Raw genomic sequence first — 22,377 nt, 5'->3', positions numbered from 1 at the left:
GTCCGATGGTTGGTAACAACCATTCTGGGCGAGCCTGTAGGTAGCTGTCAATCGTTGAAATAAATAAGATATCAGCAGCTCGCAGGGGAAAACGAACAGCCAAGCACATACACACTGCTTGCCTAACAACAGAGTGGCCCAGCGAGTTTGTGCCGAGACAGGCCCCCATTCCGAGCTTCGGCTTAGGTTTCCGAAAGTTCTTATCACTTGGGAAAATCGTGCGTAGGGTGAAAGGGACTTTCGTTGTACGGTACGGTTATGTCTTCTCATAAAAAAAGAAACCCTACAGTTTTAACCATAAGACACACCAAAACCAAAGGCTCCATCGGTGGGCAGACTCTACTTTAAAAGTAAAAAAAAGAACTACACAAAGACCATGACACTATAAGGACGTGGACGCTATTTCTTCGCTACCAGTCGCTTCATGGGGTCGATCCGTTAAGCACTTCTTGCATGAAAGGGGAGTGGGGGATAGTAGTTAAGTATCGTTTTACACACATTCCACCATCCTCCCTCCAGGTCACCTCGCCCACCCTTCAGACGGTGCGGAAAAATGGGACCGGGTGGATCGATTTTTCACCACAATCTCCTCCCGGTGTCGCCGTTCCGTCACAGAAAGAGCTTGTCGGAGGTCGAAAAGGATACCGAGGGAAAAGCGGAAACAAAACCACACACACACACAGACACACATAAACGCACACATACTACAGATAGATAGATGCGAGAAAAGCCTCTCAAGTGTTGTGATGTGCCGTGCGGGAAAGTGGAACGCGGAAAGATGATCCAGCTTGCGCTCCATTGGATCTGTGGAAAACTAAACGGTGGCCAGCACAACCGAACCGGCACTTGAGGCGTCGACTTTTCATGGATGGAACAGTTTTACTTTTTACACTCTGAAGGAGGAAAATTCTATGGCAAACGCCAACCGCATTAACCTCTTGAGTTTAAAAAATCTACCCTTGACTTCTTCTCAATAGCGATTGAGGTTTAGCTCTGTTTTGAAGGCAAATGTACGCATTATTCCGCCTTACAACATCTTAGGCATAAGGTAGCGGGTAACAAAAGATAACAACATGAAAACTTCTGCATAATCATCGACAATCTCGACATGCTTGATATAACCGAAAGCATTCGTACGCGTCGATAAGGAAAATTGATCGGCACGTTGATAACGGTGGGACATGTGATTGAAAACATTGGTAAAACAAGCATCTGATCACTGTACCTGATACGATGAGGGCCTCATTCGGTCCGACGGTGTGTATGTTTCCCATGGTTGCTACTGGTCCTTTGTCGGGCTTCCGTTGACTAACTTTTCCGGCTTGCTTAAGCTTGCAGCTAACGATGGGATGGGGATGGATGCTGGAGCTACCGCTACTACTGGTGGTTCAGAGGTCGGCTACCAACACGCACACCATTAAGAACGCACGTGATAAATGCAGCTACGCGCAAACACAGCTACACCACTCTATTCGCACTTCGCACAAGGATACCTATTTTTTCAATAATTTTCTTTGCTTTCTTTGCACAAAAACCGCGACTGTCGAACCGCACGCACTGGAATCAATTGGAACACCTACAAAATATAGCTTAATAAACAAGCATGCTATGAAAAACCCGAAACCAAATCACCATTGAAACCTCCGCACATTCATTATAAGCATAAATCTATGAAAACAGTTGGCAGAGCGCCATCGTGTGTTTGATTCTGATTCACAAGACTCTGTCGTCCACTTCCGGGGGGCACGCCACAGGATACGGGGAAAACGAAAGGAAAACCGTTCGGTGTGCGTTGGCGGACGAATGTTTCACTTTCACTTGGTGAGCAATAAAAAACAAAGGTTATTTTTGGCACATGGCTATGTTGGGGTTAGGGAAATTGGGAGCTCGCTAGGGAAAAGATTTTCGTAATTTAACTGCTTCATCACAGCCCTAACGCAAAAGAGTATTGCGAGTAGTATCCGCTATACAACTTCATTACTAGACATTTTCCTTTCTGTCGCTCCAACTTTTCGTCCCATGCTCAAAGCATACTCGAAACATTAATCAAACAAAAATACATTACTGCTGTGGATTTTCCACTTGCAGCACACACGCACACGCGCACACATTCACCACGCTTTTCCTAGCTTTCCGAATTTAGACTCTCGTCATTTCACTCGCGCGGTGCTCGATGTCCTTCCCGTCTGGCGAGAATTTACCGCAACCCAGCAGGCTCTGGGTTTTCCTTTCGCTTATCCTTTGCTTCCTCCCGCGGGAGATGCAGTGGTCCATTGTATTTATTTTCACCATTCACACCTTTTTACTTCATTATTCGCCCTTGCCCTCGCAGCACAGGTGAACACTGGCCTATTTGGTGCCCGGTCGACTGTCAGAAAAGCACTAACGCAGTCCAACGCCGCTTCGGGGCCGCAGTTTTTCCGCAGTTTATCGTGATTGTCACTTTTTCACTGAACGCCCGAGCGCTTTTCCGCGGGTACAGTACCCGATAGTAGGGGACGCGGGAAAACACTCACACACTGCCTACAGTCGCACGCTCTCGCACACAGGCAAACGCCCGCGTCACCGCGATGGGGAGGTCGATAACGCGCCGCTTAGAACGGAGCGGTATGGAGCAGCACAAGCCGAGTATGGAACAGAACTGCCAAAAGGGAATTCCCAAATGTTGCACACTGCCCATACAAAATTAGCCAATGTGAACTGCGATCTCCGCTTAATTGATCAATTTGTCTGCTAGGGAGTGCAGAGTCGGAAAACGCTAGGCGGCTATCGGAGAGAGCAAAACAAAACACCCTCGTGATGTAGTTTGGGGCTTGGGCGGCAAGAAAACCTCGCGGTTCTGAACATCTTCCCGTCTATCGGTGATGAGGTCATCGCGGTATCATTCGATTACACCTCGAACACAGCGCAGTATAGTTTCTTTTCGTACAATCTCATTTGACGATTTGTGACGATTTTTGTAAGTAACCAACCACAACACGTTTACTAAACAGATGTAAAGAACAAACCTGCACCTCAGTTTTTTAACATTTGCTGCTAACTTTTTGTTGACAGAATCAGGATTCGGAAGATTCGAAGATTCAATCCCTAGCCGGATTCCAAAGATTTGAATCCCATCTGATGGATTCTAAAAATTTGATTAGGCTTGGATTCGAATCAGATCTGATTGGTTTGGGATTCGTATCAGATTTGATTTGTTTGTGACTCGATTTGATTCGGTTCTGAATTGATCCCAATCTATTTGAATCTATTTGAATTTGCTTTTTGTTAACAGATCTGACCAAGATACTTTGAATCCTGGAGTATTTCGTTCTCGTACCAAGGTGGCAACATGTTTAAAGGTCGATTCATACCAATTATTTTGATTAGGCAGCAAGAGGCCAAGATGAAGAAATCAAAATGTCATCAAAAGTTGATGTAATTGATATATACACCTAGGTATTCTACCTTCAACCGGTAATAGCCGGTTCTTGAACCGGTAATATGCTTGTTTGTGTGTGTGCAATAGGAATAAATAAATGCCGAATTGTTGGTCACCAAGTACTATTTTCTGCAAAATTAGAATCAACGGGAAAATGTTTCCTCAACCAACGCTGTGTGCCTTAAAAAATCCTTTATTTTAAGAGCTAATTTGTGAAAATCGGTTCAAAGACTACAAAGTTATATGAAGTTTGCAGTTTACCGTAAGCATCTTTCAAGATTTGTCTGTCTCTTTTTCACACAAATCATTTTCTTGCAAACTTCCACACCTGGAGCAAGACGTGTAAACAGGGATGCAGTACTGGTTAGGCAGCTTCAGAACAAGTCGGCTTCCAAAAAGCGACATCATTTTCGGTAATTTTACTTACTCTTGGCCAGCAAAGCGCTACGGCACCGGCTGTATAATACTAAGCGTAGTCCGATTTCGCGCCGGCGGTGTGGTTTTTTTGTGTGCGCTTTGACCCTCCCTATTCAACAGTGCTTTCTTGCCGCTTGCTGTGTTGTATGATGCATAATCGTTCAGACCGATTGCCGTCGTCGAACTCGTGTTGGCAAGCCATACAATAGAACTATTGTGCTCCTCGGACAACGCACTTGCACGGTAGAGAGGAAAACCCCTAAATGCAACTGGAAGCATTTGCTACACTTGCATTACAACAACAGAAGGCCGTGCCTTACAGAATTGCTTGTAAAACCGCGAACCCCGAAGGTAAGCGCTGCACGACATTTTGGAGATCACCATATTCTCGATGCCTGTCGGAGGCTATTTTGTGTTGGCGCAATTCCAGGCGAAGGTCATTCCGTTTCATTTGTTTCATCTTTTGTTTTATCAGGAAGCGGAGCTTAAAGAAGATCCAAAAGAAAAAAGAGGCAAAAAGCAGCGCATCGGCTGTCATTTTGCAAAGCTGCAAACACGCACACAAACACACCAACAACGCACGGCTTGGATAGTGGTTCTTCACCGAAGAAGTAACAAATAGGAAACAAACGCGTAACCAACGACCGAAGTACGCCGCCAAAGGTGCGTCATCGAGCGCGCTCCGATTAGATCGAGTGACCATTGCCTGCTAGCAACATTATGCCGGACTACAGCGACCTGGACAGACAGATCGAACAGCTGAAACGATGCGAAATTATCAAGGAACACGAGGTGAAGGCACTGTGCGCAAAGGCTCGCGAAATCCTCGTCGAGGAAGGCAACGTGCAGCGTGTTGATTCACCGGTCACGGTGTGCGGTGACATACATGGCCAGTTCTACGATCTTAAGGAACTTTTCAAGGTCGGGGGCGACGTGCCGGAGACGAATTACCTGTTCATGGGCGACTTCGTCGACCGAGGCTACTACAGTGTAGAAACATTCCTGCTCTTGCTCGCCCTCAAGGTGCGCTACCCCGATCGAATCACGCTGATCCGAGGCAACCACGAGTCGCGCCAGATAACGCAAGTATACGGGTTTTACGACGAGTGTATCCGGAAGTACGGCTCGGTCACAGTGTGGCGCTACTGCACCGAAATATTCGACTACCTGTCCCTGTCGGCCATCATCGATGGGAAAATATTCTGCGTACATGGTGGCCTCTCTCCATCCATTCAGTATTTAGATCAGATTCGTTCCATCGATCGCAAGCAAGAAGTGCCCCACGACGGCCCCATGTGTGACCTCCTGTGGAGCGATCCAGAAGACACCCATGGCTGGGGCGTGTCGCCGCGAGGGGCTGGGTATTTGTTCGGCTCGGATGTAGTTTCACAGTTTAACGCCGCCAACGACATAGACATGATATGCCGGGCTCATCAGCTCGTCATGGAGGGCTACAAATGGCACTTCAACGAAACTGTGCTCACAGTTTGGTCTGCCCCGAACTATTGCTACAGGTACGTTTACAAATAGTGGGCTGTTTAAATTCTTTTATCTCACACGTTTAACTTCTATATTGCAGATGCGGCAATGTAGCAGCTATACTAGAATTGAACGAAAACCTTCAGCGGGACTTTACTATTTTTGAAGCGGCACCGCAGGAAAGTCGTGGTATACCATCTAAAAAACCACAGGCGGACTACTTTTTATAAACTCAGAAATCGTCGAATTGTGTTCCGTTTTATCTTTGTTTCCTCCCTGTACACTGTTAGAGCAGGAAAAGGAGCGTCCATACATAGATTACGACATTGACCCATACAAAAGAAAAACTTACGAATAATTTATACCTTTCGTACGCGACGTGCTCCTTCTTTCGCTCTGTTACCGGTGTCTTAATATATATATTTTTCGAATGTACAGCGTGTTTATCGTCCTTTCTACCACTTGCGACATGTATCCAATTCTTCTATGTAACATTGTATGTTATTGCCCCGTGTAGAAGAAATCGAGATTATCGTAAAGCAGTTAAAAATATTTGACTGATATTTGCTCTACTTTTAAAGAAAGACTAAGAACAACCCTTGCTTATTGCTATTATATTTTACCATCCCATTAAGAAACCGCCAACTATGTTATCGAAAAGGTATTATGAAGCGGAACAGAAAAAAAAAATGAAGCGAAAGAGAGATTTAGCACAGAGGGGGATTTTTAAGGTGATTAGATGAAACAAAGCCTGTACTGTAAACAATAATAAACTAAGAAAGGCAACGGACAATTGTCGTGCTTGACTATGAGTTTTTAGCTTCACCTTTGTTTAACCAAATCGGGGTTTGGACAATCTACCAATGAACATACTACAAACAAGAATGTTGAATACGGTTCCACACATACTTCAGATTCATACTATACATTCTGTGGGTCAATAAGTTCCCATATCTTTCTATTCATCGCACACAGGAAAATAAAAATAGGTACAACGTTCTTTGGGCTGATAGAATCTTACCGGCGATGCAGACTTTTGTGAGTATCGTACCATGTATACATGGTTATATATAACAGCAAAGATGAGAATATATTTTTGTAGTATTAGAACTATAATTAAAAATTGGTTATAATATTTCGCTTTTTATTTGTCAAAATAACCGATACCGCAGCATCATAACATGTTGGTTAAATCACGAGGTAACTTTTAAGGTATTTACACACTTTTTATCTATATTACTAAAATGACCTAACAGGGCGAACACACAGAGGCGGTAACTATCGGCGCTTAAAAATATTGGACATTATTTCGCCACATCGAGCTGATATTTTAAGGTCAGCCTTTGGATCGCCACGTGTTGCGCCAATGTTTACGATCCCAACTGGTAATCCCAGTTCCTTTGCCTGCAGCACTATCCGGTAGCCAGAAAACACCGTTAAACTGGATCCTAGTACTAGAACGCCATCCGATTCGATGATCATCCGCACGATTTTCTCTATCCGTGGCATTGGCACGTTGTCGCCGAAAAAGACGATCTCCGGTTTCAAATTGCCGCCACACTGCGGGCAGGGAGGAATTTGGAAGCCCTCTACATACTCCATCGAAAGCTCAACGTCACCGTCCGGTCGCATCATGGTCGATTTATCCTCCATTGCTGGGTTCAGCTGGTCCAGTATCTGCTGAAATTCGTGTCGATCAATGCGATACCCGCACCCTTTGCCTCGCTCGTTCTGACTTCCAATGCATATCACCTCGTAGCCGCTGCCGTGCAGCTCCACCACCTCCTTCGAACCCGCCTTGCCGTGCAATCGGTCGACGTTTTGTGTCACAATCCCACCGATGCGTCCTTCGCGTTCCAATCGCGCCAACGTGTAGTGGGTAACGTTAGGAGCGATCGACGAAAACCGTGGCCACCCGACATAGTTTCTCGCCCAGTAGCGCTTCCGGGTGGCTTCCGATTTTACAAAGTCACCGTGCTGAATTGGTTTATGATTCGACCGTGCGTACAGCCCCACGCCCTCCGAACGGTAGTCCGGAATGCCCGATTCCGTCGATATACCGGCACCGGTCAGCACGAGGATGTGGGGTTTATCTACGAGAAATTTCTCCAACCTCCGGCAATCACTCTCGAGGGCTGGCTCGTGTGCAGGCACGTAAATTGAGCTGGAACTGAATCTCTTTCCATTGCCGTTTTGAAGCCTCAGTCCAGCGAGGATCCTCATGTTGGACACTGATTTCGTTATGTTACCCAATCTTGTAGATTGCACAGACAGACTTTCGACGAAAGTTCAAAACAGTTGCCTGTTTGTAAAAAATGTAAACATAAATAGACAGAATGACATACGTCAACCAACTCGATAAAACATGACCGTTTAGTTCTCTTTTTTGTTTGTTCTTTTTAAAAAGAAATCTTTAAAAATGTAACAATTTTTCAAGGCGTTATTTTCAAAAAATATAATTTATTTGTCAATTAAACCGTTATATAAAACATCAAATATTGCCTCACTCTTCAACCGGGAGCTGTTCCTCAGCTGGTGGTGCTGGGTTCGCTAGTTCGATCGGTCCCGGTCCCTCGCGAAACGGATCCAGCGTAAAATTCACCTTTCGATAGATTTTTTTCAAATACAAGCATAGCACATGATCGCACCAGGTTCCAAACTCGAGATAGTATTTCAAACTATTCTTGTATAGCTCCAGCTTCAACAGCCCTGCTTTCATCTGAAACGATGGAGAGAGGGTTTCTTCTGGCTCAATTGACGTCATTTAACATTTCATTTCGAATTACCTCACAAAATCGGACATCGTTGACCCTGCCCGGTGTATGGTGGACGGTATAGTAATGCTTGTAGAGGTCCTTAGAGCTTTCAAACTGGTGCTACAAAAACCCATTATGTTTGTTTAACGAAATAATACATCAACCAGTGCAATCAAACTCAGTAAGGTAATCACTTACATCACAACACTTTATTTCCACCTTCGGCAGTCTGCTATGTTTGATATAATCCGTCGAGACAGTGGTATACTTGTACAGCAGACTCGTCATCAGCTCCTCTATGTTCCACAGGTTCATCAGAAACTGCTTGTCGCACAGATCCCACGTTTCCACGATACTGTCGTATCGCTCGAGAAAATATTTTGTCTCGATTATGAAGTTGTATGTCTAAAACGATAGGCGATTGTGGTTAACGCTAGAAACGGTTTCCGCTTTGTTCAAAATAATCAGCTTTCTACTAACCAAACGCCACTGCGCCACATCTTCGGGTGTTTTGGCACTCTTGCGGAACTTGATGGTGTCCTCGAGAATCATCTTGTTACCGTTAGCTTGCTCGCACTCAACTGAACGTTCGATGATCAAGATCATTTCCTTGATCCTAACCACTTACTTTCGATTGGATGTAACAAAAATAGCTTTCATTTAGCGGAGAAGGCGAGTAAACAGATTCTTTACATAAAGAACGAAACCGAGAACACACCACATAGTGGGCGTGTTAAATTTTGCCTACGATAGCAAGCAAATCAAAAGCAATGGCGAAAACATGCCGGCCGATTCTTGAAAATAGGTTTATTTGTACGTGCCTCATTATTGTCTTATCGTATACATACACCATTCTTTCCGTTACCCCTGTTTGCTAGTAGCACCTAACACAAAGCACACATTAAAATTACCGTACAAATTATATTATCTTAAAGGCTACACGAATGTAAGTGCATTCCTCATTCCAGCCGGACCGATCGGCTACAGGTTGAACGTGTCCAGTGTGATGATGATCTTTTTCAGGATTTTCTTCAGATACAGACAGAGGTAGCGGTCGGCTACGGTACCATATTGCACGTACTCATTTACCCTCCGGTTGAAGAAGGCAAGTTTCAGCAGGGCAGATTTGAGCTAAATGATTTAAATAAAATAGTGAAACAATAGTTGAACAATGTGTTCTTACGTTAATTCTTGATGATAAGCTCAAAATATACATACCTCGCAATTATCTGTTTCCTCGAAGTGGGACTTCTTGTGTCGGCACGAGTGGTGGTGTAGTCGCAGGTCTTTAACTGTTTGAAATTCAAGCTTAAAAGCAAACAACAAAAAAAGCGAAGAAAACAGTCAATATACTAATTGGTTCGAAAGCTTCCGAAACAAGTGAAGAAAGACAAGCTAACATTCGCTTTGGTTTGCTAAATTTAAATCGGAAATCGACGGCACGACCAAGCAACCGAGACAATGTGCACCGATCGATTTGTGAGTCTCTCTTGGCATCCGTTGATCGCTATCAGCTATTTTCTGCTCGCCAATTCTCGGCTCGGACCTTCACTCAGACCTACTTAGTTGACCGTGTGCACCACGATCAAGTTCACGTCGAACAGTCCTTTGTTGTCCTTCCGCCCCGTCACACACTTACCCCGCAACATTTGAGGTTGAAGAAGGGCTTGCTCTTCCGGTCGCCGACGCCCTCGAGCGAAAGCGTAGTAAACCGGGCGAGCAGCTGAGTCACGTTTTCGTGTATCTCGATAAGGTAGTGCAGGAAAAAGTTTCCCGACAGATCCCAGTGGCTGATGATCGAGTCGAACTCGTCGAGGAAGTACTTCGTTTCCGACACAAACTTCTCCACCTACACCCAGGCCGGAAGAGGGGCAAAAGTTAACACAACGAACACGTGCTGCCCCGTTTACAGTTACTTACGTCTCGGGTTTTCACTATTTGTTCCATCGTAAATTATTCGCTAGCGAAGCGCCTATCTGTTAAAGTTAAATTTTAATTGAACTTATTCGAAACCCTGGCCCAGATACTGCGCTCTCGCCAATCGAATAGGGGGTTAAAGCTACCAAGTAGTATCAGTAGCTAACGGAAGCTGGTGTGATACTGATCTACATCGAACCGATTGGTTCAGCAAGAAAACTTTTGCGCTTCCTGCGGAAACGCATCGCCGAACTCGGCCGTAGGCAGTCACACCAAAGCCGAGTACTGTTAACGGAAGGAAATAGAAAAGAAAAGGATACTCGCTCCGATCGGGTGCGATCGGCGTTGCCGTCCGCCCTAGGGTCGATCAAGCCTTCAGGGATATATTGTCCCTTTCTTTTTATTCATTTTTTTCTATCTCTCTCGTTTCTCTTTCTCGTGGGAATGTGAAGGGCTCGAATAGATCGCTTGATTTAGTCTAGGTTTCGGTTTATTTTAGAACTTCAAGGTGCACGATATTTTCTTCGAAATTCGCTTCAGATCGACGAGCAGAGCGCAAGTGTACTCTTTACCAAATCGGGTGTACTCGTCCAACCGGTGACGCATGTGGTCCAGCTTAGCGAAGGCAGATTTTAACTGAAATATAAATTTTACTCTTATCGATCACGTTCACAATACCGGAAACTGAGCGGTATCGCCCCTTGCTTACCTCCAGCCTATTTGTATATACAAGAAAAGCCTCATTATGGACGGTTTGGTAGTGCTTACGAAATTGCTCGTTGTTGGTAAATGGAAGCTGTGGAAGAACATAAATAAAAACGTGGTAGGAGATATTCTCGTTCAAACTGGTGTAAATTAACGGTGTGCTCTTACCCCACAACAAAACATTTCCTTTTCCGGACGCGTGCTGCCATCATCCGATGGAGCCGCCTCGAACTTGGCGAGTAACGCTTTCACCTTGAACCGTATCTCTCGCAGATAGCTTTTAAAGACGAGCTTGTACAAATCCTTGTGCAACACGATACTATCGTACTCCTTCAGGAACCTTTTCACGTCGTTTTGAAAGCGATCTAACTGTGAAACACACCACAAGCATTTGCATAAATTATCACCAGATCGATAAAGCATAAGGAAGTGTTGGTTTGACTAACATTTTTATACTTGTTACTATAGTTGTAGATGTTGGTGTGGATGTAAACGGTGGTTGGGACACCCATTGGAATCAAACAGTGGCTGGTTAAACTAAGGGCCCGAGCTTTACGAAATACCAACAGGAACTGAGGATCCTATCCAGATCGAGCGTCTACCAAGATTGGTCGGTCAGGGACATATCGACCAAAGCTCACAATCGATTGTCCACTGCGCAATACAAACTAATTATACTCTGATTCTACACATTCTAAAAATAGTACTGCTCCCGTGCTACTCCCTTCCGAATTGTTCGATCTTACTACCACTTTGGGCCACCTTCCAAAGTAAGGCGCATGTTGTTGGCTATCTTCTTGAGGTTTACTATCATCACGCTGGTTGACTCCGTGCCGTAACAGATATACTCCTGCAAGCGTCGGTGAAAAAACTGCAATTTTCCATGTCCGGAGCGGAGCTGAAAAATTACCAATCCTTGCAACAATGAAATTTGAAAGTGAAATTTACTTCTGAGAAAAAAAACCAACCTCCACAATGCTCGGATGAATGAGCCGGGCAAAGTTATGGAACTGGAAATAATGCCTCCGTAGTTCTTCACAATCATCAAAGAAGACTCCACAACAAAACTTTTCCATAAACAGCTGTTCCTTCAGCCCGCTACACCGGATATGCTGGAACTTCTGAAGCAAAATGCCAATATCGTCGTAAAGATGCTTGAGGTCACGCCGGAAACTGCGGTGGTAGGCAAGCGAATGTTCTACGATGCGGTTGTACTCTTCCAAAAAGTGCTCCACATCGGTGGTAAACTTATTCAACTGAAGAAGAGATACACCACTTTATTACCAAATATCAAAGCCACTGTACAACCACATTTTTTGATGAACGTACATTCCTATACTTATCGCTGTAGTCAAGCGTTCGCTTGCGGACACAAGTTGGAGCACAGACCATTTCCGCTTTTTAGTGGACACCCGTTTGATCAGGAAGTGGAAGTGAAAGTGAAACCGGATTCTCATGGTCACTTGGTTAGGATCTTTAAAGGGCCAGAACTGAACGTTTCCATTACGTTGGCATCCGTTCAATGTGCTTTATTTACTCGTAAATGCATATGTAAGATCACCTATACTTCTATGCTTAAAAGCAGCTTACAATCCGCTACTTTGTATCTTCAGACATATCTCAAGACCCTTCCCAATGGTCATCAGGGTTTCCAAAGTTTATAATATTAAAAAAACGAAATGTTCTCTTTTTCAGGGGTAACATTTATTCCTCACTTCTTCACGGTTAAACACAGGCTTTATTTGGGTTAGTAGTTAAAATTGACATCGACATCCTTCCCACGAAGAAGAGTGTTAGCACCAGACGGTTAGAGTATGATTTCATGTCGCTGTATCGGGTGTTTGCGTCCGACAAGCCTTACGAGCTAGCTGGGTGCAGTGTGTCCTCTCCGCGTCAACCGAGATGACCTGCGAGCACCGTATTGCTCTTCCGCAGTAGTCGCTTCAGCGAGAAAATCAGATCGTTGTTCATAGCCTTGCCCAGTTCGATGTACTCCTTGACTGCTTGCGTGTATTCCTGAATGGCGGCAAGCTGTTGGAAGATAAATTCAAAGCATTTGGTTTACTCTCAAATTTACAGCATCATTCAATATATTTGGCTTCATACCTCTGGTAGGGTGATCGCTTTGTCTGCGTCTTTGTGCGCTTCTTGGTAGTGTTCATCGAATTCCTCCGTGTTCAGAAGCTCTTCGGACTGTTGGATTTCACAATAAGTTCAATTTAATCAATAATTGCTGTTCGGGACACTGACGATCGCGACGAACCTACCTCACCACAGCATTTGATGTGCTTGTAGAGAAAGTCCTCGCGTACCATCGTATGCAGGATGTATCGGTGGAGCAGTGCTACCAGCAGCTCGCGAAGTTCATTCACCGTACACAGGTAGATACTTTTGTGCTTATCCCGACCCTCCACCAGATCATCGAAACCTCCCAGGAACTTGTTGGTTTCCTCCAGGAACGACTTCAACTGCCGTTGGATAACGAACAAGAAGATACAGAGATATATAGGTTCACTCCTTATCACGTAGCATATGAATACTAACCCGAGCGAATGGAGAGACCGCTGGTTCTGCTGCTTCTTCCGGTTCCGAATCCGACGGTTCATCTCCGGATGGCATATCTTCCTCCTGTGCTTCTGCGTCTTCGATGGGCTCTTCCGTGGCCTCAACGGTTTTCTTATCCTCCTCGGCCATGTTGTATTGCTGCTCCTCCACTGAACCGTCGGACGCCAAATGCGAACAAGTGCTTTGAGTTTAATTAGCGCAGTAAGTGCTTCCTCTCGTGGCTAGGCACCGCTACTGGTGGGTGTTTACTTTTAAATGCTACACAGCTTCAATTCATGGTACCTCCTAAGCTATGGCTGAACAGGTCTCGTTTCCTGAGGATGTAAAATTATCCCTCGTGGCCACGGACTGCTGCCGGCTGTTCGTCGCAAGCTCGTGGATGGCTCGTGGAGATCGTGCCCTACGGATCTCTCGTGCGAGGCATCACGAAAGCAAGGCACGTTCGTAGTTTACAGGTGCCTTGATCCGATCAAGCTATCATTATTCATCATGCAAAGAAAGATGTGCTGGGTGTTCGAGCACGAATACCAACATCTAGCAGAAAAACGCATTCTTCCTCAAAGGACGAAATCTCGTCCCAAACCAGTTGTTTGTGATGCGAATTTCCTCGCCCCGGCTGAAGGATAGTTCAAACGATGGTCGCCGTATGGCCGACGGAATGTAATCGCGAATGTCGAACGCTGCAGGCGTGGCGCTAACGTGGCTCAGGATGAAAGTGTTTGTGCAGCTCATGGTTTGAAGTTCAAATCAAGCCGATCATCATCGAAGCCTAAAAGTTCGGTTTTCCTTGGTAGCCACATTCACCGTAACTTTAAATTCCCCCTCATTGAGACACGCGAAACCTGACTTTCAAATCGTTTGGCGCCAATGACCTTTCGTTTGGTTGCATGTGTCCTGGCACTGTGCCCAACGAACTTAACGGTACCCGGTTAGCCGAACGAGCTTGCTGTCGAACTCGTGCTATTGAGAGGGGATGGCGATGACCGTTGCATTCCACGATCCTCACCACCATTGTACTGCAACCGATCAGTAAGATCAGTGATCGCTTTCCAACGTCGCAATACGTTAAATCAACTCAACCTAACGATGATACCGGATGTCCACAAGCCCGACCAAGCGCAATGGGATCAGGTAAACGGCGAACATTCCAGACTCGGCGAACAAATATCATTCTAAAAACAAATGATTCTCTTCCACCCTACAAACAGTTGGACCAGATGGTTAAAGAGACTCGAAACTTTCTGACCGAATATGACGAGATTGTGCTGCACAAAGAACTCTACCGTACCCTGTTCGTGTATCACCTGACCAACCTGCGCGATGAGGTGATCATGCTGTTGAAGAAATTTACTACGTTACCCACAGATATTAAGGAGGAGAAAGAAATTGAGTGTTGCGGTGTAAGTTGCTGATTAGCAGGTCAATTTTGGCGAATTTGAATTTATCGTTTGCTACTATAACTGTTTGCAGCTGATGTATAATGATAAGGACGCATTCAAAAAACACTATGAAGATGTGCATAACAAAAAGGTCCTCCAGTCAGCATCCTTGTGCGAGGTATGGGTTAGAAGAATACTATGCTCTTATCCTTTGTTTAATAATTTTTCTTTCCAACAACAGCTTAAAATGTCTTTAACTAAAATATCCTTCTTCGAGCGACACATTAAGGATTATTTGGCCGGAGGGGAGGAATCGAGCTGTGAGCTTCTATTGAATCTGCGGAGGATATTGAGACGGCTGGATCATACACTGGAGTTTTAGATTTTCTGTAATTTACTTAAGATTATTGACTATTAAATACTAATTGAAATACGATGAAATTAGCTTTGATTTATATATATTTTACTTCTTGATGTATGTGCTTATGTTATTTTTTTCGTATATATTTACCCATTTATTGGGATAGCAGAAGGATAGTTTTTATTTATATTATTCCTTTAGTACCGAATAATGGATATGATTCTACGGAGAACTTTTGTCAGATGAAAGCACAGCCCATTGTTTGCTTGTAAACCTGATTGAAGGAAGTCATCAAGGGCACGTCGAAAAACTAGCATCCGCAGCAACGCAGCCTTCATCTGCGAGATGATTGGAAACCAGTACAAAAAATACCATCTAAAGAACCTCTTACAGGTGCATACTAACCTCACACGTGTTGGCCGCTAGAAGGTAATTCTTTTCGTGTACAGCATAGTAGTGCAGCCTAAGGGCAGCCAGGGTTCGAAACTGATCGTCACAACAAATCAACGGGAACTTTTCCTTGTATCCCTTCACCCGGACGGTGTACTCGGGTATGTCCTCCGGCTGTTGGTCCTTTTTCTTCTTACTCTTTTGCTTGGCCGTTTCCGGCAGGGGAAAGCCAAACTGATCCACGGCGACGGTTTCCGGTTTCGGTTCGGACCATTCAATCGTGGTAGAGTTCATCAGTATTTTTATGATCCGGAGTCTTATCTCCTGCAAGTAGTAGTAGTAAAACGTACGAAAAAGATCCTTGTGGAGGACGATTTGGTCGAAGTCGTCGTGGAATTGCTTCACAGTCGCTATCGTTTTCTGAAGCTGTTTAGTGGAAAAGTAACGCCAACATAATTGATCAACATAACTTCAACGTTCCATCACACAACAACTTCAAACAAAAAACTCAACCTTATCCCAGTCGGCTGCTTCCTGGGGAGTTTCGAAATATGGCCGAATGTAGAGATACTTAAGCGTCAACATCGTGGATCACACTGAACTGATCCTGCTAGAACGTCCTGCCTGGGAACCTTCTATTTGGAGCCGGGTTCCGAATCTATTTTTATCACCCCAGCAGTACATCTGAGTAAGTATTCATTGTTGAGAACCTGCCGGTCAAGAACACAAACTGGTCCATGTTTTATCTACTATTTTATTTTCTCGTATCGTTTGCCAGATACTAAAATAGGACAATCTGTTTACTTTACATCATTCATCCAAATCCTTCGTGAAAGTAGTTGAGGTTGCACCCATGTTTACTGTACTCCTTACACTTGGCCCGTATCTCTTTCGTCAGCTCTTTCGGTCCACAGCTAAACACCGATACGGATTTCCTGTGATGGACGAAACAATACAAAGCCCCACAGATGTTAGTGTTCGATTCAATGTTCGAGAGGTACCAGCTACCTACTTGGGATAGAGAGTAACAAGATCGATGAATATGTCGTCCCAGTTTGGTCTACCTTTGTGCATGCGTGAAATAATCGACGGCATATCACCGAAACACTCGACGAGCAGATTTTCATCAAAGTTTTGCGTCCAGTAGAGTTTTACCCAAAATCGGTCCGGTTTGTTTTGTCTCCAGAGCTACAAAAGAAGGGAGATAAGGAAGGGACTTTCATGCATTAATTTCGGGAAAGATTTTTAAAGCGTAGTTCTTTTGAAAGAATTTTGATTTACGCTTGAATCCATTACGCGAACGAGTTTGAATAAGAGTAGAAAATTTAAAAAAATATACAAAAAATTATATGAATATAATTAATGAATTTGAAAACTATTGGTACTCAAAATTAAGTGGTTGGCAAATAATTGTGTTGTCTTAAACATAAATTAAACGGACTACAAATAATTAATTTTTCTGAATACAGATAGTTTCTAATGAATTCGGTTCTACAAGAAATCATCGTTACCTTCTCTTGCAGTCGTGCGATCTCGTCCGTAAACCAAAGAAACGATTCCATGCTTCGAGCGATCCAAACGAGATGTACTCTAACCGGATATTCAATGTTTGAGCTTCTGCAATGGATAAAATGCAGCAATTTAATACTTTTACCATGCAACACTATGTTCTTACACTATGTTCTTACAACAGTAGCCGCATGATCGTAACAAATGGCGTTATGCCAATACCAGCTCCGATAAAAAGAATTCGTTTGTAATCGAGCATGGAACTCATAACCGACGGATATGGTCCATCCAGGAGAAAATTCATTCGTCCGTATGGATCCATTTCTCCAACGTTACGTCTGGCATGCTCCCGTTGGCCAATTCTCTCGTACAGTTCCTCTGTCCAATCACCTCGAACTTTGATCGTTAGAGTAAGATTGTTGCTGGTGTCCGTTGGTAGCTTAAAGGAGCGCTACAATATTAGTACTTGAAAACTACTGAAATGCCGATGCAACTAATACCTCGGTTATGGTGAACGGATGCCATTCGAGGGCCGAAATCGAGGGACACTGAAGCAAAACGTACTGCCCGGGCCGAACCTTTACCGTCGACTTCCGCAGGAATTGGAGACGAAGATGCACCGCCCGACCCGCCATCGTGTAGCTCTGCACCATCGTGACCCGGTAGCGATCGGAGTGCGATGTAAGGTGGCGGTAGCTAAGGTCGACCAGATAGACCAGCAACCCTACCAACGGCCAAATCCAGGCACGTTTAAAACCGACCCCAAACTTGGGTGGCTCTTCGCATAGCACCATAAGGTCCTCGTTGCTGTGGAGTGTAACATTGTCCAGTAGGTCGCAAGCGATCCGGTGCTTATCGGTGTTCGTTTGATGTTTAATGATATTGCTGCAAGATGGGGTCGAAAAGATGGGCACAGTTTAGGATCGGGAGGGAGGGTGCTGGGATGTAACTAAGACGCTGGGTAAACCTGAGCGGATGATAAAACATCAGTCCATAGAAGACCAGAAATAGATGGTGCGTGGTAAGAAAACTGTTGTAAAAACGATCCCGTACCGATCGTCTTGCCAGGAATGCGATGGCAAACAGGGTCAGCAGCATAATGCATCCGGAAAATCCCGTCGGGGTCGTAAACAGTAAACGGGCGACACTCTGCCAAGGAACGCACCGATGCAAAAAGGATAGCTAATCATATACGTATCTACGCAAGGCCAATAAATACTCACGTCGTCCGGTCCATTCGCCCAATTGATCTCACGATAGCGTTCATCGTAATTGCCAACGAAATTAATTATATTTACGAAGTGAGCCACACTGTGGATGACTGAAGGAGTGATGAATGAAACCAAACACCACCAAAGTTAATCAATCGGCACACGGAATAGGTTAAAATGAATAATCATTACTCACGTGCCACAATCAACAGACTGAACCCAAGAAGTAGATGCAATACTTTTGTCTTTTCCAAATAGTGAATCAGGAGCCGCATAGAACACCTTCCGAAGATGGCGTGGAGTAGTGAGTTAAACGTTTTGCACGTAGGTAGAGTTATGAGCGCCATCGTAACGTTAAGTACGGGAGCCGTTCCACGCGACACACACAAACCATTCTGTTCAAAATATTTAAAGTTACTTAATCAATTTCATACAGAAGCAGGATGTGCATTTACCTACCCCGAGAATTCGACTAAGATAGAAGTATTGTGCATCATGGTGGTAATTGCTGAATGCCTTACAGAATATGAAAAAATTAAAGCTGGTCCACAGAAACTACAACAAGGAAAGAAACGCAAAAAAAGAAACAATTTTTCTCATTGCTGTGAGACTTGCACTAATTATAAACTTTGTACAACACTAGCTGCAAACTATGTTTCGGAAACCCACCGCCAGAATATATTTGAACATAAAGTTCCGCGACGAGTGGTAAATTTTATTGGCCCGTTCCATGGCCAACGGTGCACTGCCGTGCCAGCGCAAACTGCTCGCAAGATCACTTGAACATGCCTCGAAGATGAAAGCGGACCAGACACAGATGTTTGGCCCCGAATGCTTATTGGTACGGTCAGCACATACACCAAAGCTGACCGAGTTACGACGAGTTATTGTTTATACTACTAGTTGTCGAACCCAATCAGATGGTTTGTCGCCGTCCAGCGCGATTGATGACGGTTGGGACCGAAATAGAACTTTTGCCACGCGCACAATCCCACAATGTTCCACATGTGTTATCCGATCATGTTTTCAATTGAACGGAAAAATCAATGAAAATCGATTCACTATCCGCCACGACCAAAGATGTTAAATTTTTAATTTTTCATAAATCACTACACTGTAATTTTGGCTTTTTAAACCAATATCGAATACACTAACATGCAACCGCTGACAATTCCACCGAATTATACATCGATCATTCTGTGATCGGTTTTTAAGTAAAACGACTGATGAATGTTAGCTCGTTCCCAACCGGCTACGGCTAGTTTCTGGTCAGTCAAACCAGGAGCCCAGAGAAAGATTATCCAATCGCGACTTTCCACGACAGCGGTTCCCTTTCTACTGATACATGATTCGTGGTTTCCATGACCTCGCGAGTTGATTCGTTTGCGCCAGACGAATGTTAGACGCCTAACGCGGACTAGTGTATGTTTTAGTGACTGCGGTATGATGCTATTGTGGAGTTTCATCAAGAAATCCAGAGAAAAAGAAAATTATATGCATATGACGATGGTACCAACAGGAAAATGAGCCGTTAGAGCACTGAGTCGTAAAAAAGCAAAAAAAAAAAAACAACGCGCATGGAGCGCATACATTTCTTCTATGCGCTTTTGTGCATTTCAATTGCATGATGCGGAGCTCACCTGCTAAATTCTAAATCAAACTAAAATAAATTAAAATGTTGCAATGAGTTACATATAAAATTCACGTAAAACACTCTAATTTATTCGCGGCGGCCTAGTTGCCAGTAGTTGGGTGGAATTGCGCACACTACAACTAGTTTTAAAATCAAGTTGGTTTAGAATGTTACCAATATTAGAGGTATTTGAATTATTTATCTCGCTTAAAAAAAATATAAAATTATAATCCAGTCACATTTTTACTTTGAGCTGCTTATTGCTTAAATAAACTATCCTTTCCAAACGCGAGGCGTTGTTAAATAATTTAGAGCTTACAAGACATACTTCCAGTATCTGGGAGACATTCCGCAAAATCTCTTAAACGAAATAGGTAATTAGAAATTCTGGATCACATGTTCATGGTCTCGCGTATACAAATAGGAGTCATGGGCTATGGATCCTGTTGGTCGCCATGATTGGCAAAATTTAGTCTTCCTCTCGCGCGTTCCTCCAGAACATATACCGAACACCTCAATTGCTTGCTCTGTTGATGAAACATACCAAATTTGCAGTTTTACCCCACTTTCCTGGCGGCTCGTAAGAGGTAAACAAAATTCAAACTAACTGTCAAAAATATTCCCACGCGCTTCCGGCTCATTACGTGGTATGCTGCGACCTCTTTTTTAATTAAACTTGGGCAACACTGTACAACTTGACGTAACAATTCATGTCGTCCAATATTTGTAATTCCATCAGTCCCACTTGACTGCGAGTTCGATCGCTACATGGTTTAAATTGAAATAATTGTTTGAGTTCTGTGTATGTTCTAGTATTTTTGCTGCAAAAGATTCACTGTCAAATCCGGAATAACAATGGTAAAGCTCCATCACATTATTTAAATAAAAAAGGAATTAATTTCTATAAACAAACTATTATTTCAGACTATGCACCAATTGGCAACAAACGTGCTAATGCACGCATTAATAACTAACCTCGATTCGTACGCGCCAGGTAGCAAATCCATTGATCCTTACACATTGAGCCTTCTCGAACTGCTCCTTGAGAAGATCAAAGATTTTCTCAATGATACTCACCTGGAGCTTTTCAAACTGCATAAAAACGAATGGAATATCGCCACGATGTGTTACCAACAGCTGGAAAAAGTGGATTGCCGATTTTGTGGTGATTCTTTTAATGAGTGTGTTAATGCGCTAAAGAACTTTACGGAACATGAGTTGAAGAAGAAAACCAAGGTCGAAAAGGACGAGCCTCTGGCTTCGTACCTAGGGATAAACTGCATTCCTCGATCGATGGAGCAGCTTCCTAAAACGATTAAAAAGCTTCTTAAAAAGGACACCAACACTGTTTTAAAGGAAATTCAACTGGACACATTGTGTGGCAAGGACAATCCAATAAACGCTATCGTAGCAAGTGACATACAAAATGTTGTTCGGAAGGGGTTTCCACTTGCTAAAGTCTACCCGTTTGGCTCACGATTCGTGGGTACGGCTAATTCAGAAAGCGATATAGATATTTACATAGATGTTGAAGGGAATTATGCGTTGACAGAGTATGGCAACAAATGCTCTTCTTTAAGTCCTGCTGATACAATTGAATCAATTAAATGCGTGAAGAATCTATTCCTTGATAAAATCGATTGGTTAGTCGATAAGAAATTATTAATGGCACGAGTCCCACTGCTGTGCGTTCGCTACTTGACATACGGTGTAAAATGTGATTTATCATTTACAAATGGATTGGCGCATCAGAACTCAATTTGGCTGGCTTACATGTTTGACCTACAACCAAAGAGTAAGTCAAAAACGTCTTGTTTTCGGAACGATAATTTAATCAACTGATATCCTTTTAGGTCGTTGGCTAATTTGCTATCTGAAGAAATGGAACCCAGAGAGTTGTCTGAATACGTACACAATATCGTTGCTCGTAATCTTTTTCTTCCAGTGCCGTAATCAACTTCCCAGTGTTCATATGCTGCAACAGGATGTCAATACAGTAGGCAAATTTATTGACGGTAAGCTAAGATTGGCCACCGAATTTAACAAAACTTAAATTTGTGTATTCTTCTCATCTGCAGGTTGGAATATCGATTTTGCCAGGCCTACTCTAGATCAACTGGGTTACCAGCTGTGCAATGATCCAATGCCATCGTTAGTACATCAATTTTTCACCTTTTACAGCGATCAGTTCTCGCTAGAAACAGATATCGTTTGTCCGTTTCTAGGCCGAACTGGGATAAAAAAAAGTCAATTCCAAGTAACAGCATACGATGAACTGCCCTCCGAAATGAGTGCTCTTTTGGTGTACATGGAAGAACACCAAAAAGATCCAGACATCAAACGCCATTTTGCCTTTAACAAGCCATTCGTTGTACAGGATCCATTCGAGCTGTGCCACAACGTTGCCAAAGGTGTTGCCGTCGATAAGGCTTCCAAATATTTGCGTTTATTTGAATTGAGTGCCAAATATTTTTGTTAGTGGATAACCATGATCGTTTCTTTATTTTTACTTATGTTTCATGCCAAAAAAAATTAACTATGCAGTTCCACTATAGCAGAGGATGACCTAAAAAATGAACTAATGCGGTCACACAATCATTTGCAAACAAATTTACCAATTCAGATGTTGTTGTC

The 22,377-nt window shown here is 43.6% G+C and overlaps 12 protein-coding genes across 13 annotated transcripts in view; 3 read left to right on the top strand and 9 right to left on the bottom strand.

Moving 5' to 3' along the window:
- Positions 1 to 3,018, bottom strand: part of LOC131258994 (flotillin-2) — a 192,981-nt gene extending 189,963 nt beyond the window's left edge. For both annotated transcript variants that reach the window (XM_058260400.1, XM_058260401.1), the window contains exons 1-2: positions 3,009 to 3,018; positions 1,226 to 1,576 (exon numbers count right to left, since the gene is read on the bottom strand). In XM_058260400.1, coding sequence (XP_058116383.1) covers positions 1,226 to 1,274 — 49 coding nt within the window. In that variant the 5' untranslated portion in view covers positions 1,275 to 1,576; positions 3,009 to 3,018. The remainder of the gene's footprint in view (positions 1 to 1,225; positions 1,577 to 3,008) is intronic.
- A 771-nt stretch (positions 3,019 to 3,789) lies between these two features.
- On the top strand, positions 3,790 to 6,126 carry LOC131272179 (serine/threonine-protein phosphatase 4 catalytic subunit). Its single transcript, XM_058273833.1, has 3 exons — positions 3,790 to 4,189; positions 4,314 to 5,352; positions 5,418 to 6,126. Exons 2-3 carry the CDS (start codon positions 4,559 to 4,561, stop codon positions 5,545 to 5,547), a joined length of 924 nt encoding a protein of 307 aa, XP_058129816.1. The 5' UTR covers positions 3,790 to 4,189; positions 4,314 to 4,558; the 3' UTR covers positions 5,548 to 6,126.
- Positions 6,127 to 6,447: 321 nt separating this feature from the next.
- LOC131272845 (NAD-dependent protein deacylase Sirt4) lies at positions 6,448 to 7,579 on the bottom strand. Its single transcript, XM_058274712.1, has one exon. It carries the CDS (start codon positions 7,538 to 7,540, stop codon positions 6,596 to 6,598), a length of 945 nt encoding a protein of 314 aa, XP_058130695.1. The 5' UTR covers positions 7,541 to 7,579; the 3' UTR covers positions 6,448 to 6,595.
- A 241-nt stretch (positions 7,580 to 7,820) lies between these two features.
- On the bottom strand, positions 7,821 to 8,625 carry LOC131261810 (uncharacterized). The gene is made up of 4 exons (XM_058263649.1): positions 8,554 to 8,625; positions 8,272 to 8,478; positions 8,104 to 8,193; positions 7,821 to 8,036 (listed from the first exon to the last, which is right to left on the bottom strand). The coding sequence occupies exons 1-4, from the start codon at positions 8,623 to 8,625 to the stop codon at positions 7,821 to 7,823; spliced, it is 585 nt and encodes a 194-aa protein (XP_058119632.1).
- Positions 8,626 to 9,054: 429 nt separating this feature from the next.
- LOC131259918 (uncharacterized) lies at positions 9,055 to 10,020 on the bottom strand. The gene is made up of 4 exons (XM_058261528.1): positions 9,994 to 10,020; positions 9,713 to 9,922; positions 9,292 to 9,381; positions 9,055 to 9,204 (listed from the first exon to the last, which is right to left on the bottom strand). Exons 1-4 carry the CDS (start codon positions 10,018 to 10,020, stop codon positions 9,055 to 9,057), a joined length of 477 nt encoding a protein of 158 aa, XP_058117511.1.
- A 465-nt stretch (positions 10,021 to 10,485) lies between these two features.
- LOC131259604 (uncharacterized) lies at positions 10,486 to 11,207 on the bottom strand. The gene is made up of 4 exons (XM_058261140.1): positions 11,142 to 11,207; positions 10,864 to 11,064; positions 10,700 to 10,786; positions 10,486 to 10,626 (listed from the first exon to the last, which is right to left on the bottom strand). The coding sequence occupies exons 1-4, from the start codon at positions 11,205 to 11,207 to the stop codon at positions 10,486 to 10,488; spliced, it is 495 nt and encodes a 164-aa protein (XP_058117123.1).
- A 233-nt stretch (positions 11,208 to 11,440) lies between these two features.
- Positions 11,441 to 12,087, bottom strand: LOC131259626 (uncharacterized). The gene is made up of 3 exons (XM_058261166.1): positions 12,025 to 12,087; positions 11,664 to 11,951; positions 11,441 to 11,593 (listed from the first exon to the last, which is right to left on the bottom strand). The coding sequence occupies exons 1-3, from the start codon at positions 12,085 to 12,087 to the stop codon at positions 11,441 to 11,443; spliced, it is 504 nt and encodes a 167-aa protein (XP_058117149.1).
- Positions 12,088 to 12,395: 308 nt separating this feature from the next.
- LOC131261794 (uncharacterized) lies at positions 12,396 to 13,389 on the bottom strand. Its single transcript, XM_058263647.1, has 4 exons — positions 13,240 to 13,389; positions 12,963 to 13,163; positions 12,802 to 12,888; positions 12,396 to 12,726 (listed from the first exon to the last, which is right to left on the bottom strand). Exons 1-4 carry the CDS (start codon positions 13,387 to 13,389, stop codon positions 12,589 to 12,591), a joined length of 576 nt encoding a protein of 191 aa, XP_058119630.1. The 3' UTR covers positions 12,396 to 12,588.
- A 941-nt stretch (positions 13,390 to 14,330) lies between these two features.
- Positions 14,331 to 15,021, top strand: LOC131259683 (uncharacterized). The gene is made up of 4 exons (XM_058261252.1): positions 14,331 to 14,391; positions 14,469 to 14,660; positions 14,731 to 14,817; positions 14,881 to 15,021. Exons 1-4 carry the CDS (start codon positions 14,347 to 14,349, stop codon positions 15,019 to 15,021), a joined length of 465 nt encoding a protein of 154 aa, XP_058117235.1. The 5' UTR covers positions 14,331 to 14,346.
- A 176-nt stretch (positions 15,022 to 15,197) lies between these two features.
- On the bottom strand, positions 15,198 to 15,984 carry LOC131259602 (uncharacterized). The gene is made up of 3 exons (XM_058261137.1): positions 15,904 to 15,984; positions 15,406 to 15,816; positions 15,198 to 15,338 (listed from the first exon to the last, which is right to left on the bottom strand). Exons 1-3 carry the CDS (start codon positions 15,973 to 15,975, stop codon positions 15,198 to 15,200), a joined length of 624 nt encoding a protein of 207 aa, XP_058117120.1. The 5' UTR covers positions 15,976 to 15,984.
- Positions 15,985 to 16,204: 220 nt separating this feature from the next.
- On the bottom strand, positions 16,205 to 18,842 carry LOC131259074 (NADPH oxidase 4-like). The gene is made up of 10 exons (XM_058260492.1): positions 18,780 to 18,842; positions 18,570 to 18,665; positions 18,307 to 18,505; positions 18,123 to 18,220; positions 17,867 to 18,048; positions 17,400 to 17,784; positions 17,079 to 17,338; positions 16,902 to 17,007; positions 16,403 to 16,578; positions 16,205 to 16,325 (listed from the first exon to the last, which is right to left on the bottom strand). Exons 1-10 carry the CDS (start codon positions 18,840 to 18,842, stop codon positions 16,205 to 16,207), a joined length of 1,686 nt encoding a protein of 561 aa, XP_058116475.1.
- Positions 18,843 to 20,532: 1,690 nt separating this feature from the next.
- On the top strand, positions 20,533 to 22,269 carry LOC131259037 (terminal uridylyltransferase Tailor-like). The gene is made up of 4 exons (XM_058260450.1): positions 20,533 to 20,601; positions 20,668 to 21,538; positions 21,597 to 21,758; positions 21,822 to 22,269. The coding sequence occupies exons 1-4, from the start codon at positions 20,599 to 20,601 to the stop codon at positions 22,220 to 22,222; spliced, it is 1,437 nt and encodes a 478-aa protein (XP_058116433.1). The 5' UTR covers positions 20,533 to 20,598; the 3' UTR covers positions 22,223 to 22,269.
- The last annotated feature ends 108 nt before the right edge of the window (positions 22,270 to 22,377 follow it).

The sequence above is a fragment of the Anopheles coustani genome, chromosome 3 (assembly GCF_943734705.1).
Source record: "Anopheles coustani chromosome 3, idAnoCousDA_361_x.2, whole genome shotgun sequence".
NCBI lineage: Eukaryota > Metazoa > Arthropoda > Insecta > Diptera > Culicidae > Anopheles > Anopheles coustani.
This window is presented reverse-complemented; position numbering and strand designations above follow the sequence as displayed.

Bases quoted from the DNA above. Each gene is read 5' to 3' on its own strand.
- LOC131259918 (XM_058261528.1), bottom strand. From the start codon at position 10,020: ATGGAACAAATAGTGAAAACCCGAGAC. The intron at 9,382-9,712 runs GTAAGTGTGTGA...TTTGCTTTTAAG, and splicing joins TCAACCTCAAATGTTGCGGG to CTTGAATTTCAAACAGTTAA. The intron at 9,205-9,291 runs GTATGTATATTT...TAAATCATTTAG, and splicing joins AGGAAACAGATAATTGCGAG to CTCAAATCTGCCCTGCTGAA.
- LOC131259074 (XM_058260492.1), bottom strand. From the start codon at position 18,842: ATGGAACGGGCCAATAAAATTTACCACTCGTCGCGGAACTTTATGTTC. The intron at 17,785-17,866 runs GTTTACCCAGCG...CCCATCTTGCAG, and splicing joins ATGTTTTATCATCCGCTCAG to CAATATCATTAAACATCAAA. The intron at 17,339-17,399 runs GTATTAGTTGCA...CGCTCCTTTAAG, and splicing joins ATCCGTTCACCATAACCGAG to CTACCAACGGACACCAGCAA.
- LOC131259626 (XM_058261166.1), bottom strand. From the start codon at position 12,087: ATGGTCTGTGCTCCAACTTGTGTCCGCAAGCGAACGCTTGACTACAGC. The intron at 11,952-12,024 runs GTACGTTCATCA...TCTCTTCTTCAG, and splicing joins ACAGCGATAAGTATAGGAAT to TTGAATAAGTTTACCACCGA. The intron at 11,594-11,663 runs GTTGGTTTTTTT...GTAATTTTTCAG, and splicing joins TTCATCCGAGCATTGTGGAG to CTCCGCTCCGGACATGGAAA.
- LOC131272845 (XM_058274712.1), bottom strand. From the start codon at position 7,540: ATGAGGATCCTCGCTGGACTGAGGCTTCAAAACGGCAATGGAAAGAGA.
- LOC131259037 (XM_058260450.1), top strand. The intron at 21,539-21,596 runs GTAAGTCAAAAA...ATATCCTTTTAG, and splicing joins GTTTGACCTACAACCAAAGA to GTCGTTGGCTAATTTGCTAT. The intron at 21,759-21,821 runs GTAAGCTAAGAT...TCTCATCTGCAG, and splicing joins AGTAGGCAAATTTATTGACG to GTTGGAATATCGATTTTGCC.
- LOC131261794 (XM_058263647.1), bottom strand. From the start codon at position 13,389: ATGGCCGAGGAGGATAAGAAAACCGTTGAGGCCACGGAAGAGCCCATC. The intron at 12,889-12,962 runs GTAGGTTCGTCG...GAAATCCAACAG, and splicing joins ACATCAAATGCTGTGGTGAG to TCCGAAGAGCTTCTGAACAC. The intron at 12,727-12,801 runs GTATGAAGCCAA...ATCTTCCAACAG, and splicing joins AAGCGATCACCCTACCAGAG to CTTGCCGCCATTCAGGAATA.
- LOC131272179 (XM_058273833.1), top strand. From the start codon at position 4,559: ATGCCGGACTACAGCGACCTGGACAGACAGATCGAACAGCTGAAACGA. The intron at 5,353-5,417 runs GTACGTTTACAA...TCTATATTGCAG, and splicing joins GCCCCGAACTATTGCTACAG to ATGCGGCAATGTAGCAGCTA.
- LOC131259683 (XM_058261252.1), top strand. From the start codon at position 14,347: ATGATACCGGATGTCCACAAGCCCGACCAAGCGCAATGGGATCAG. The intron at 14,392-14,468 runs GTAAACGGCGAA...CCCTACAAACAG, and splicing joins ACCAAGCGCAATGGGATCAG to TTGGACCAGATGGTTAAAGA. The intron at 14,661-14,730 runs GTAAGTTGCTGA...AACTGTTTGCAG, and splicing joins AAGAAATTGAGTGTTGCGGT to CTGATGTATAATGATAAGGA.
- LOC131261810 (XM_058263649.1), bottom strand. From the start codon at position 8,625: ATGATTCTCGAGGACACCATCAAGTTCCGCAAGAGTGCCAAAACACCC. The intron at 8,479-8,553 runs GTTAGTAGAAAG...CTATCGTTTTAG, and splicing joins ATGTGGCGCAGTGGCGTTTG to ACATACAACTTCATAATCGA. The intron at 8,037-8,103 runs GTAATTCGAAAT...CCATCGTTTCAG, and splicing joins ACGATGTCCGATTTTGTGAG to ATGAAAGCAGGGCTGTTGAA.
- LOC131259602 (XM_058261137.1), bottom strand. From the start codon at position 15,975: ATGTTGACGCTTAAGTATCTCTACATTCGGCCATATTTCGAAACTCCC. The intron at 15,817-15,903 runs GTTGAGTTTTTT...TCCACTAAACAG, and splicing joins AAGCAGCCGACTGGGATAAG to CTTCAGAAAACGATAGCGAC. The intron at 15,339-15,405 runs GTTAGTATGCAC...ATCATCTCGCAG, and splicing joins TAGCGGCCAACACGTGTGAG to ATGAAGGCTGCGTTGCTGCG.
- LOC131259604 (XM_058261140.1), bottom strand. From the start codon at position 11,207: ATGGGTGTCCCAACCACCGTTTACATCCACACCAACATCTACAACTAT. The intron at 11,065-11,141 runs GTTAGTCAAACC...TGTGTTTCACAG, and splicing joins ATAGTAACAAGTATAAAAAT to TTAGATCGCTTTCAAAACGA. The intron at 10,787-10,863 runs GTAAGAGCACAC...GTTCTTCCACAG, and splicing joins AGGAAATGTTTTGTTGTGGG to CTTCCATTTACCAACAACGA.